The sequence below is a fragment of the Gopherus evgoodei genome, chromosome 11, assembly GCF_007399415.2.
Source record: "Gopherus evgoodei ecotype Sinaloan lineage chromosome 11, rGopEvg1_v1.p, whole genome shotgun sequence".
In the NCBI taxonomy this organism is placed as follows: Eukaryota; Metazoa; Chordata; order Testudines; family Testudinidae; genus Gopherus; species Gopherus evgoodei.
In genome coordinates, this window is record NC_044332.1 from 49,534,609 (window position 1) to 49,548,919 (window position 14,311).

Below are 14,311 nucleotides of genomic sequence, written 5' to 3' on the forward strand. Positions count from 1 at the left end.
GTAAAGCTTCCCCATACCATACCCTGCTTCATTTCTGCATTAAGTCACTAGCAGCCTGGGTTAAAAAGCAAGTTTTTCTTTTGAGTGAGAAATGAAGGTACTGAGTTTTCCAAATTTGATCCACTCAAACAGAAACCACTTCCAAGAAAGTAAATAGGGACTATAAAACACTTCCATTAGGATAGTCCTAATCACTTTCTCCCTTGAAGAGAATAACTTGTCTTAAACAAGCTATTGCCTCCATTTTTGATTTAGAAGTGTATGGAGTTTAATTCCAGAGATTTAGCATTGGAAAGAAAGGAGACCATTTTGATGGAAAACATAAGTGATTGCTATGGTATAGGTGGTTTTCTCAGAAATCTGTTTAATATATTTCTTTGCAGTGACAGTCCGATCTTCTTCTTTTCATGTGTGTGAGGAGGGAAACCACCAATTTGTGGGGAAAAACTAGTGAAATATAGGAAATCTAATGAATTCACTTGTATCTAGAAACTATGCACATGCTGGAAATATCCCTTAGTTCGCTCACTAGATGCAATTGTTTTAATGTTTAGTAGCAGAGGAATAGTGTTGGGGTCACTGGAATGGAACCCTTCACAAATAAGGCAGAATACAACTGGAAATTTAATTACTAAAAGTAGTCGCTGAACTATGGAGGTGCCCTCTTCCCTTCTAGTTTCTTTCTCTGTTTTAAAGAAAATCTAATAGTGGGACTTGTCCACCAGTGTTCTATGGCTGTCTGCATTGGCAGGCAGTGCCCCTCTTCTGACACATCTTCAACTTAAAAAGATTTGTACTGCGTGTATGAAGTTCACTTTTTTTTTCTTTTAAATCTTAGTGGTTTGGTTTGAAAGCCCAGAAATTCAAGTGTGTGCCAGACAAGGTTTGCTTTCAAGAGTTTGAATCTGCTTAGCAAAAACAGTTATTGTTTTGTACCTGCAGTACAATACCAGCTGTGACTCCCCTTCTCCTTCCCCCCTGTAAGAATTGTTGTGCAATTTGTAGGAGTGTGTTTGTGTTTTTGTTGTTTTTTTAATAAAAGCCTACTAGAAGAAAATCCAACTGCTTAGTTGTTTAAAGTACACTTATTTTCCCTTTTGCTCTTTCTGCAGATCTACAATGATAGATGGAGTTATGATTCTTCCTGTGCTGCTGCTGCTGGCTTTTCCATCACCCAGTCTGGAAGGTAAGTAATGTGAATTACAGTGGGTTAGTGCAGCAGCTGTTGACTCTTGAAGAACCAGACTCAAATACAGTTTTAATTATGAATCTGGTCCTAGTCTACTCTAGTTCAGTGTTTTACCGTTATACATTGACAGTTGACACATTCTTCTTGAGAGTGATGTTTGATTAATGTTTCAGTTGGGGATTCATAGATAAGGAGATGTTTTGAGGGCTTCTCAGTTGGAAGTACTCAGAAAATAACTAATCAGTGCTCACTCCAATGAGGGGTGGAAGAGCATCAGTAGTTCAGATGAAGGTCTAACAACCTCTGGACAGATGCTGCTCTGCTCCTTCTAACCTGAGTCAGTCACTGTTGCTCCTTTGTGTGTTTGATTACTAATGTCTTGAGCCACACTGTGTGCAAATTCTTCAGTTTTAACTGTACTCGTTGTCCAAAGTAATTTAGAACTGTGCATATGGAGGTGCATGTACTCCACTCTTCTCTTTTTAAATAAAATTTTTTACTTTGAAAACCTAAAAACGTCTGAGAATCTACATCCGTAACTTTCTCTGCACACCTACTGACAGGTAGAGGTGAATGTTGTGCAGATAGTGTAGGGCAAGGTGAATGTAGTGTCCAATCCAAAGCAAAGAGGAGAAGGGGGGAAAAGTGGGAAAGCGGCTTAGAGTTTACAACAAATCAATAATACAAGTACTCTGTCATTGTTTTAATATGACTGTCCTTTTCTAATAAAAATCTGCATTTCAAACCTAAAACGTCTTGATGGTGTCACTTCAACAAAAGTATAATGAAGTGTTCTGCAAGGGAAGAGTTAAGTCCATAGAGGGGCTCTCCTTTTTTTTCCTGGAAGTTGCTGCTGTGCTGATCTTAAGAGTCATGGGACCATATATATATGCATGGTGTGAGAGGCATGAGAGGCTGCTGGGATGAATTTAGAGTAATGCATTTGTAAGAGTGGACTGTATATCCTGATTTGTTCATCACCTTATATAAACTGAGCAATTACACATGTGAATCACTTTGTTTTGTGTTCAACTGAAATGTTGAGGTAAACTTGTCCCATAAATTTTCAAGAAGAGTGTGTCTATAGTAACTGTCTGTCTCTTGTAGTGAAGGTGGTGTAGCATGTGCAGAAAATTAGCCCTACATTTTTCTTCTCCCCACCACCTTTTTCTTTCCTCTCTATGGCTGATTTTTGTTCTCTGTATACTGTATGACTGCTGCGATGATATACTTTATTTTTTTCCTGACTTAAAGTAATAAGAAAAAAGCAAGACCACTTTTAATAAGTTCTGATGTAATCAAATATGGAAGGATGTTCAGTAAGAAAGCTTAGTGGAACCCATGATGCGTCTTGGTTTGTATCTGTTTGCTCATGTAGATATCTGGTCTTGCGGAGGCCAGGCATTCAGTGATCTCATGAGAATTAACCACTTTGTTTCTGTACACTTTGTCATCACTTCCTTTCTTGTTAGTAGGAAGTAGGGCCTACAGCGTAAGTCAAAGGTACCTAATAATGGCCACAGTGGTTGAGATCAATGATGCATCTAGTATCTTGTCTTTCAGCAGTGGCCAATGCCAGATGCGTCAAAGGTAATGATCTAACCCCTGTTGTCCAGTTCCAGCCAGAGTGGATTTGAACTCCTTGTAATTTCCTGAGTCCACTTTCCACACATGTGGTTGGGCCATAATTTGGTGCAGAACTGATAGAACGGAATGCCCATGAGTTCTGGGGCAAAAATTCCCTTAACTCCTGTCTGCCTTCTAATTTTGAATGGATATTAAGTCTGCTACTAGGCCATAGCACTTTATTTTTTATTTATTTATTTTTTTAATTGGGGTTTGCTGGAGTGGGCTAGCTTAGTTCTGTCCCTTAATCTAAATCTACAAAACTACAATACTTCATGTTTGGCATGAGAACATCCTCAGGTTTTGCAGCAGACCTGGCCAGCTTTCTAGTAGCAATACCCTTGCTCATAACTCCACTGCAGCTGTAGCCTGATTCTCAAGGTGCCATTAAGCCCTGCTGTTACAAAAAAGCAGGGTAGGGTCATGTGCATGCTTCATACAATGTCCATATTTAATGTTCAAGATCTATATTTTATGGGTAGGAACAAAACAAGGTCTCTCAACATGAGTTTCTTGTTAAAAGAAATGTTTGATGACCTGGGGTAGCTTCATATCCTCTTAGCCATCACTTTCGTTCACATCTTTCTTGATAGCAAACTGGTGGTAGACTTTTGGGCCTACCTTTTGAATAGCCCATTTGCTGCTGTAGCAGTGCTTCAGGAGGCAAGAGTGCATTTGCAAGTTAATAGTTAGAAAAGCATGAGAGAAATTTCCTATACCTGTAACCATGAATTTTAAAGTTAGAACATTGTCTGAGGCAGAGGATGAAGATGTTAAAGTAAAAATTGTTAAGCTTGCTGTTGGTGTTGTGATAGACGATTTTGTCAGGGTAATGGTATGTGGTACTGAATTTACCTATATCATTTATTGTATTTTTCTGTAGTTAGGGTCCTTTGTTTTCAGTTTATTCAATTTATTTTTTCCCAAGAATTTATTGGTGTTTATTACTGCAACAAAAACAGGTGAAAATCAGTAGAAAAAAATAATTTTTCTGGGTAAATATTAGGGTTTATTTTGGTGGACAGAAGGATGTGGGGGAAAGTGTTTGGTAGATTAATGCTTTGATGAATGGAATTCAGTGTAGTTTGCTGTAGAACTAAAACAGAACTCAAAACACAATGCCACCTCTAAGTTTAAGAAAGCAATACATCTCTAATCCCCAAACAAAACTTTTCATTTGAATAAACAGTTGTAGCCTATAAATATTTACAAGTCTAATAGTTCTATTTAATAATTGGGTCACACAATTTGCAGTGCATACACTCAACGTCATCCTTTTCTCCTGCTTTTGTTTTAAAAAAAAAAACTTGTGTTTTGAAACGTTTTCTGATACAGATTTTCATTTTCTTCCCATTGTAGGGTCAGATCTTTAAAGTATTATCTGCTAACACCTTAAAATGTGTACATGGTGGGTATGAGATTCATCAGTATATTCAGATGTACTTCAGAGCTTGTATGCCTGCCTGTTTGTGTGTAACTTCTAGGCTAACACGTAGCATTACTTCAACAGGCAGCTTTGCATATACATATAGACTAATTTATTGTATTTTCCTAATAAAACAAGTTTTATTTTCCTGTTTGATATAAAAGTAGGGTGAAAATCAGGGGAAAGGGGAACTGAATAATACTTAGGATTTTTTCAGTAAAAATTGGTTTAAAATGGAGAGGAAAGGGGCTTAGCTATACTTTCCTTTTTTGGGGAAAGGAAGCAGTGGTATGGGAGGGTCTCATCTTTCCTGAAAGATGCCCACAAAACATAGTGAAGATACGAATATATGAACTTCTTGACTTTCCTCCCTGTGTGTGTTCCTCTTCTCACTCAGATTTTCTTCATGAACACTAAACTAGAATTTTATGGGAGCTAAATTTAATCACCTGTGGTTGACTTTATTTTGATGTTGGTGAAGAGTAGCTAGACGTATCTAAATTGGAATAGGTAGAGCCCACCTGAGGCTAAGTATCACTGTTGGATTATAGGAGTTCTGTGATCTCTTGATATGCATTCTACATTTTCCAAGGGGTGAGGGGAAATTCCATTTTACCTCATAAATACAAATCTACTTTTTTGCCTACATGGCTATCTCAGAAAACTGTGGCTGCTTTAAAATGTTTAATGGTATGTCTTACCCTTTATGTAAATGGTGGTCCTGTTGAGTTGACCAAGAAATTAAGAGTTTTGCTGCACTGCAATGTGAACCCAGGGTTAGTGGGACTTGAGTTAGCTGGCCCTGGGTTAGAAAACCCAGGGCTTGAGCGCCTTGCACTGATTTTTAACCCTAGGTTAAGGTTTTTCTAACTTGGGCTTGAACATGAGGCTATGGTGTCCATAGTGCAGCTTAAAGACCCAAGTCAAACTAACCCATATCCCAGACTCCCTAGTGGCCACCTGGAATTTGGATGCTCAGGCCCTATGTCTGTGGTGCACTGTGAGGGGAAACTTGATTGCCCACCCTGCACACTTCAGGAAATTTGAACAGCTGGCCCACACAGCTTGCCAGCAACATGGAGGAGGCGTCTTTTCAAGAAGTTCTCTTGGTTTACTCTGTCACTCCTGTGTCAGGAAACGGGCAGAGCTTCTGTTTGATGCTGGTAGATGTTTCGATGGCATTTTCTGACCCACCAAAGGTACTTGACACAGCTTATGGAGGAGGAGAGAATGAGGCGTACCCAGGCAAGGCTGACTTGAATGGGTTGATGCTGTGCATTACGCTTGGTACAGCCGCTGATGCCCCTTTTCATGCAGTGTTTCTGGAGCAGGGCCGCAGCACAGACTGGTGATCTCACATAATCATGCAGACCTGAGATGACCAGCAATGGGTTCAGAACTTTTGCATTAAAGAAGCTATATTTGTAGAGCTTTGTGAGCAGCTTGCCCGAACCCGCCAGTAATAGAGATACGCGAAGGAGGGCACCCTTGCTGCTCTAGAAGTGTGTTGCTATAGCAACTCTGGAAGGTGGCTCTGCCAGACTGCTCTAGGTCTATTGCAAACCAGTTTGTTGGAGAGTTGACTGGGGATAAGCCACATACCTGACTGCCTCAAACCTCCGCCTCCACTTTACCCAAAGTGGCAGTCATAAAGATATTCCTGGGGTAATTTCTGGCTTTGAGAGAGTGGTGGTTTCAAACTGTGCTGGGGCCATTGGTGGGACTGGTGCCCATGGTTTGCCCTCCTCAAGGAGTATGTGTACATAAACTGCAAAGGGTGCTACTTCATTGTTATGCAGGCCCTCGTGCACCACTGAAGTTGATTTATGAATGTCAGTGTAGACTGCAAGAGGGAAGTTCACGATGCCAGTACTTTTGGCAAATGGGTCTACAAGATTCCTTGATGGGCTGGGACACTATCTTGCCAAGTGACATCATAGACTGAGTTCCTGTTCTTGGGGACCCCACATACCCCATTTTTGCCTTGGCTTATGAAACAGTACCCTGATTTCTGAGGCCCTGGCAAAAGATGGTTTAATTACATTCTCAGCAAGTGTAGAATGGTGGTTGAAATCCTGTTGGAGATTTTTACAGACATGTTTGGATGTCAGTGTCATCATGTGTTGTCTGCCTTACTGTGGCTTGCTGTGCTCTTCACAATCTTTGTGAAGTTTGGAGGTGGTCCATTTTCCCTTGAATAGCCCTATGCTAGGGAGGGGCTACTGAATCAGTACACTCAACCAGAAAGTGCACCTCCCACAGCTGGAGCTGGTGCGCCAAGGCAACAGAATCAGGGATGCATTGTGTTCCCACATTATGGACTTGCATGGCCCAATGGAAGAGGGGGGAATAGTACCTCCGTGAATGTGCTTTTGGGGTGTGTGTGAGAGGGGTTGAGCTAATTGGTTTGGGGGGGTTGATTGCTATGCAGTGTACTTATGAATGAAATGAATTATGAAATGGGGATGATTTACAGTAGAGATTTATATAAGGAAGTTATTGAAGAGTAGACTTCTGTACCTAATTGTACAGCAGAATAGTGTTTGCTTACTAATTCCTAATGGTTCCTGATCATGTGTTTACCTGTTGTTACAATCTGTATTTGAATGTTAAGAATCAATGATAGTAATAAACTTTTGATGACAAACTGCTTTATTGATCGACATATTAAAATCGTACAACATTCACCCTTTGGCAGCAGGCGAGCTGCCATTACCACATCAAAACTCTAGTTACAACAGAACCTTTCTAAAACTAAAACAAAATAAGTACATGAACAAATGCAAACAGTGGAAACCATTTACATGATAGAAACCACTACCATTGCATGTCCCCTACTCCCACCCCTTGTTTCATTGTTTCCTGCTCAGTTGGTGCCAGGGGAGAGGGGTGGAGGCTTACACAGGGAAGGGGGTCAAGACAGTGGACTGTGTGGGGCTAAGTTGCCCAGCCCAGCTACTCTTGGGGCCCGATTTCATGGGTCACCTAGCCATGGAGTTTTCCAAGCTATTTCTAGACCGCATTCAATGGTACAGTGCAGGGGACTCAGGCTGTTGTGTGGGAGAGGCAGCAGGAGCCCATGCTCATGCAGCCATGATTCGCATCAGCGACTCTGACAGTACTCCTCTGCTGAACTCTGTCCTCCTGCCTTAGTCACCATTCCTTTTCCAGGAACTGTGAAACGCTGTCCTCACTGTGTAGCCAGCTGTCCTCTTGCTTCTTGGCAAGTCTTTTTTTTTTCTCTAGCCTTCGGTTTCTGTTTCTGATACTGTACCTGCTTTTTGGCCCGCTCGAGGAATTCAACTGTAAGTTCATCATGGAAATGCTTCCTCTTGGAATGGTCTGTGAAGGCACACTGGGCCAGGCTTGTACTGAAGTGTGGGTGAGCTGTGGCGGTCCTGTGGCCCGTCGAGGTCGAGAGGCCTGGAACAGGACACGACAGAAGGTTATCATCTCAACTAGCCCAGTGCAGGAGCACAGAAAAAAATCATGTTTCATTTCAAGGACTTAAAATGTTACTTTTCTGAAACTGAAATTCAGTATATTGTGAAAGGTATGCTTCAGTCCACAGAAGCTTCCTGACACAGCCTGTTTAATCACAGTGAAGAAATGCAGAGACAATGGTAAGTTTAAAAATTCAAAGCTGTGGTGTTTGTATTTTTGGTTTGTTTTCTAAAAATTGCAAAACTACTTGGGCTGGGGGAATGGAGAGGCGGTCCGTGGCTGTGCTACAAAAGCATTTATTTATTTATTTATTTATTAGCCATGTAGGCCTCTGACATTTTGGAGGACATAACAGTTTTTGTGGTGCCTGATTGGCAAAGAGAGATGTTGTTTCAAGCTGTTGATGGGGAAACCTGCAGTTAATGCAAGAGAAGTATTCAAACATCTGGGAACTGAACAGCATGTCTGAGTGGACTAGGCTGGCCAGCTATTGAGGTGGCCCTGGAAGATATGCCCTTCCCCTGCAGTATTACTACCTATTTAGAGTTCCTGCTTCAGGAAAAGTGTGCAGCTATCAGCACCCAGGATTGGGTCAGAATTCACAAAGGGGTCAACAGAGTGCTGGTGTCTGCTTCCAAATGGTTTAGCCAAGTTATAGCTGCATGCAAACATGCAGAACTCTACATCTTTCTTCCTCCCTGCCCCCGGCACATTTCTGGACAAAAATTCAATCCTCAGATTTATTTTGGACAAATGATTTTGTTGCCTGTGGATTACCTCTAACTGAAATGAAATAGATTTGAAAATGGAATATTTTTTTCTCCTTTACAAGCATGGGAATGCAAGGTTATTTTTAAGAAAGAGGGATGCCCGAGCAAAACCTGTCTTTCCAGTAAAAATATACTTTTAAGATATTCTGTATTGTTTTGCATTTCCTGGCTACCATTTTGATTGGGGGGGAGGGCGGGAGGGAGAGACAAGCTGCTGACATACAATCCATGGATGCACTTTGCTAGCCTGAGCTGCTGCTGTTGTATGCCAAGGAGGAATTGCTTCCATTTTCACTGGGTCAATTGGAGATTCTTGTGATAGAGGGGACAAAGGAAGTTGGCCCATGGGATTGTAAGACGCTTCGGAGGGATTCCCAGGACTAAAGTCAAGCAGGGCTGCCTGTACCGTGCAAAGTAACAGAGCTTGAACCCTGGGTCATGGCTTGACTCTGGCTTGGACCCTGCAAGGCCCTGGAACCCTGAATCTGAGCCTTGGGTTAGCGTGATTTGTGTAGAGAGGGAAGAGGGGCTTAGGCTTGAGCCTAGGCCTGACTTATGTTGCAGCATAGATCTACCCTTAGAGTCTCTGGTAATGCATGGCAATTGTTGCTGAGAAGAAAAACTGAATTAATACAGACCAACTGTGGCCAGAATGTCACTGGGGATTTTTACAATTAGGTAGTGAACATAGTCAGTCACTATTTATATATAATACGAGGCTCTTAGATGTGGAAGAAAAGGCTAGTAACCTGATCCACAAGCCACTCTTCTTTCTCTCTGAGTTAAGTGCACTAGGAGAAAACATGGAGCATCTGTGTGTGTTGTTTGTGTTTTTGTTTTTTTCCTCCAGTCACATCTTTGTTCTCCCTGACCTGGCTTACCTGGCAAGTTGGACTTCTCTGAGGCATATCACAGATGTGTAGCTCTAGGAGAGTCCCGTGAAAGGCCCATCTACCACAGCTAGCCTTAAGTGAAATCTCCACTAGAGAGAGGTTGGGGCCCATGCTTTGAGGCTCCTGAACAGAGCAGCATGCCTGGAGGGTGAGGCCACTCTTTACTGGATCTCCCACTCCAGCAGCTGGACTAGAATGAGAGGTGGTTTGTGGCCCATTTCCAGTGGTTCTGGCATCTTGGGGTGGAGTGGGGGTTGCTCTTTTTTGGGACTAAAAACATTGTCTGAAGCAGAGGACAAAGATGCTACAGTAAAAATTGTTAGGCCTGCTGTGCATTCACCTCTTCCTCCTTCTCCATGTTGTGTGAACCTCCCCTCTTGCAGGTGTCCATGGACAGTGGTGGGGTAGTGATAGGGTCCTCCCTCTAGAATGTCATGCGGCTGATTATAGAAGCGACACATATGGGGATCTGACCCAGAGTGACCGTTTGCCTCCTTCGTCATTGGTAGGCTTGCCTAAGATCCTTGGCTTTTACGTGGCACTGCTGTGTGTCCCTGTTGTAGCCTCTGTCCATCATGCCCTGTGCAATTTTTGGCATATATATTAGCATTACTTCTTTTTTGATTGGAGTTCTGCTTGCACAGATTCTTCTCTCCATACAGCAGTCTGATCCAGTGTCTCCCGTTCGCTCCATGCTGGAGCTTATTTGCGATTCTGGGGGAACTACGTGGTCACCTGTGCTGCTGAGCTCTCCACACTGACCAAACAGGAAATGAAATTCAAAAGTTCCCGGAGCTTTTCCTATGTACCTGGCTAGTGCATCGGAGTTGAACACTCTGGGATAGTTCCTGGGGGCCAATAACATTGATTTGCATCTACACTACCACAAATTTGACCCAGCAAGTTTGATTTTTAGTGCTACTCCCCTCACCGGGGAGGATTACAGAAATCGATTTTAAGAGACCTTTAGGTCAACGGAACGGAGTTGAATGCGTCTACAGAAGCACTATAAAATCGACCTAACATGGCTAAATTCGACCTAATCCTGTAGTGTAGACCAGGGCTTAGATTCTTTTCTAGACAAAGCAAGACTAATATAAGTTTATTGACCAAAGAACAGAGATTCGAATGATAGCAGCCAGAAATATTGGAAACGAAGGGTTGCATAGACAATAAAACTATATAACACACATACTAGAGCCTAGACTTAATTAACAAGATAGCCTGTTATTTCATGAAGTTCATCTTACCCAAAGTTCTTCTCCCCACATTTATGAGCCTGGCTGGCTGTTTTTTTTCCTTTTCATGAAGAAAACCCACTATTCGCTTACCTTCCTAGGTGAAGGAGCCGGAGTGTACCTACAGCTGTAGTCCAAAAATCTGTTTTCGTCTATTTGGAAACGGGATAACCCCTACCCTGTTTTCCTGCCTAGAGTCTCCCCTGGAGAATTTGCAGTCACTTGATTAGCACTGTGCTCAGGCAGACATTCTGTAGACAGACAGATAAACTGGTTTCTTTCGGGCGAAGATGTTTTTCAATTTCTGGTGGCTGGCCCCAATTCAGACCTGAAAACATGACTTTGTGTGAGCGTATACATACATCTTGTGGTGATTATCATGACTGATGTGACACAGGCTTTCTGTGGAGACCTTGCATTACTCCCTAGTGAAATAATATGCCTCAGAGATGGGGGATCCTTTTAACCATTGTGCACCACTGTGTCATCTGGTTGGTTCCAAAAGGCCACCAGATGACAATCATCTCTAGTTTAGCCAGTTTGTCCAAGCCAAACTTAAGAGTTTTCATAAACTTTGAAATTATAGTAATTCGTCAGCCACTGGGCAAACTTCTTTTACTATCATAGCACTACCTGGATGCAGAGGTGAATCCAACCTGTCTCTAGAGATTTTTAGAGAGAGATCTCCCACAGAACCAGAAACATGCATATTGTATTTGCGGTGGTGGGGTATGTATGTGTTAAGTGCTTTCCAAAATAAATATAAAAGAGGGCATTGTGAGCTCTTTGAGGCACATATTATCTCACAAATAGAAATTGGGTGCAACCTACAAAGTAAAGTGTTCAGTTTAGTAATAACACATTATTTAATGTGAATGAACATAATGAATATTTTGGGGTGGCTATTCTTAGTTTATCCTAAATATTTAATCTAGCTGTAACCAGCCAGCTGGCGTCCTGTAGGCATCTCTATACAAAAAGCCTCTGAATTCAGTTATCCCAAATATCAGAGGGGTAGCCATGTTAGTCTGGATCTGTAAAAGCAGCAAAGAATCCTGTGGCACCTTATAGACTAACGGACGTTTTGGAGCATGAGCTTTCATGGGTGAATACCCACTTCCTCAGATGCATGTAGTGGAAATTTCCAGGGGCAGGTATATATATGCTAGCAAGCAAGCTAGAGATAACGAGGTCAGTTCAATCAGGGAGGATGAGGCCCTGTTCTAGCAGTTGAGGTGTGAAAACCAAGAGAGGAGAAACTGGTTCTGTAGTTGGCAAGAAACCTTAGTGGCCTTGGGAAACGGCTCACGAAGAATATTCCATGAAATAATAGATTAAAAGAAATATATCTTTCTATTCTTGTTCCATATGAATAGGTTGTTAATTCGCACTAATAACAGGATGTCCCTTGTGAATCATTTGAATTTTGCAAGTTTAGCATGTAAGTGATCAAACTAATATTAGTTTGATAATTGTAATCTAGCTCTAATTTTTAATACTATGTAATGAACTAATATACTGTGTGTATAAAAAATTATAACTTGCACACAAGTCTGAGAACTCACTGCAAGTCTCTGCTAGAATCTTTTAAATGTGGCAAGTCAAATTTTGGGGCACATCATAAAGTGAATGGACTGTAAGTATTGCTGTGTGGTTTTTTTGTATGTTTTCTTTCATATAGTATGCAAGTGTATTGGGGTAAGAATGGTTAGGTGATGGAAATAATTTAACATTGGCTTCTTGCTTGTTCTGCAAGTGCTGCATGTAGCTTGTTCTGACTACATTCCGTGCCTCAAGTTGTTTCTGGCTGTGTGGAGGTGCTCTTTATACTTTCTTGCATATTTTAAACCAAGGGTAGGCAACCTATGGCACGGGTGCCGAAGGCGGCACGTGAGCTGGTTTTCAGTGGCACTCGCATTGCCCAGGTCCTGGCCACCGGTCCAGGGGGCTCTATATTCTAATTTAATTTTTAAATGAAGCTTCTTAAACATTTAAAAAATCTTATTTACTTTATATACAACAATTATTTAGTTATATATTATAGACTTATAGAAAGAGACCTTCTAAAAACATTAAAATGTGTTTACTGGCATGCAAAACCTTAAATTAGAGTGAATAAGTGAAGACTCGGCACAGCACTTCTGAAAGGTTGCTGATCCCTGTTTTAAACAATGCATCTCTGAGTTCTGAGTGGCTTATCGCACTTTACACTATTCAGGCCCTGGTCTTTTCTGTAGCTGAGCAGTGCTGGGGATGAATGTTCATTGAGCACTGGGCTGTAACCTTTTAAGCTTCCAGAGAGGACAGATCCTGAAGTACTAAGCAGCTTCTTGCCGCTTGTCTTGTACTTGGCTTATCTAGAGAGAGGGGCAGAGGGGCAAGGTTTTGGAACTCAGACTAACATTCTGATGAGAGATAAATTACATACGTTTACAGAAAAAGTTCTGGGTTACTGGAGAATTTATTGGTATTTGATCTTGTCTGAATCTGGGAAATCTCTTTCCATGACTATTTGTGGGTTTTTTGTTTGTGTTTTTTTAAAATATCTTTTCCTGTCTGCCTCTCCTGCGTCCCCAGTATAAAATGTTACCAGTGAAATTTAGTGCTGACAATACCCGCCCTCCTCCTCATAAGAAATGGACTTTTTTGGATTTACCAAAAACTTAAAAATAAGAATTTGGGAGTTCAGATTCCTCTGCTCCTGGAACCTGTTTGGTTTGTGTAGGTCTTCTTAATCAGTGGGCTTGTTGAGGTGTCTGTGGTACCTTCTCAGCTGGTGGTCTGCTCAAGTTGGAATAATGTGGTGCACTGCTCTTCACTTTGTAGTAAGCTGCTGGTGTTATAGTATCAATAGTTTTTTTTTTTGTGTGTGTGTTTTTGGTCTGAATAAAATTAAGTTTGAGGCTACAGAAGCAGTGGTGGAGGAGGGTTGGCAGGTCATTATACACTCACCTGGTATAGCTCACCAGCGAATTGGGGGACCTACAAAGTAAGTAACCGTGAGACCTCCTCATAAGAGAGTTTTGTTTCTGGTAGGCCTAAGCGTGCTGTAGCTTTTCCATGAGACAAGAGGTGGCTCTTTCATGCAAAATTTATTTCTCAACTATGAAAGTCTGCAGAAAACTCAGACTAGTCTGGTCTTGTCAGCACTGAATAAATCAAGATATCAAGAAGATCTGAATCATTTACATAAATGTGACCAGACAGTGTTATAAAGTATAAAGAGGGAATTCCCTTAAGTCTACAGAGCAGCTATTGCTTTTATTGCTCATTAATTGAAATGACTGTTACTACAACCCATGGACTTTCTGCTCAGCTTTGTCCTGCAGGCCACTGTTTGTAAAATAGTGACATCAGAAGTCTGGTGTTTTTGTGTGTCTGCTCTGGGCAGAAGGAGACTGCAATTAAAGAAATGCTCATGAGGACTGAAACACTACTGATCAGGGTGCCCGATTAAATCGTTGCTGATTCAAGTGCCTGCTGGTGATGGTATTCTCCCCAGGAGCACAGGTATACAGTTTCTATTCTCTGCAGTTAGATAGATCACAACTAAGAAGATGGCAAGTGTGACATGTAAATGTTTGTTTGGTTCTGGCTGAGTAGAGTCCTCCCCAGACAGTTGAGCAGGTACAAACTAGTTGCTCATAAATGGGTATCTTAATAAATTGAGTCTGTTAACATCTTCAGGTCCCACTTAGTGTGAGTGGCACTAATTTCTGTTCAAA

The 14,311-nt window shown here is 41.6% G+C and overlaps 1 protein-coding gene across 5 annotated transcripts in view; it reads left to right on the plus strand.

Annotated features, from left to right (window-relative positions):
- Positions 1 to 14,311, plus strand: part of ACVR1 (activin A receptor type 1) — a 111,818-nt gene that overhangs the window by 46,410 nt on the left and 51,097 nt on the right. For 4 of the 5 annotated variants that reach the window (XM_030579807.1, XM_030579808.1, XM_030579805.1 and 1 more), the window contains one exon: positions 1,113 to 1,186. In XM_030579807.1, coding sequence (XP_030435667.1) covers positions 1,120 to 1,186 — 67 coding nt within the window. In that variant the 5' untranslated portion in view covers positions 1,113 to 1,119. Of the gene's footprint in view, positions 1 to 1,107; positions 1,187 to 13,902; positions 14,097 to 14,311 lie in introns of those variants that run through there. The other variant, XM_030579809.1, reaches the window with a different exon arrangement.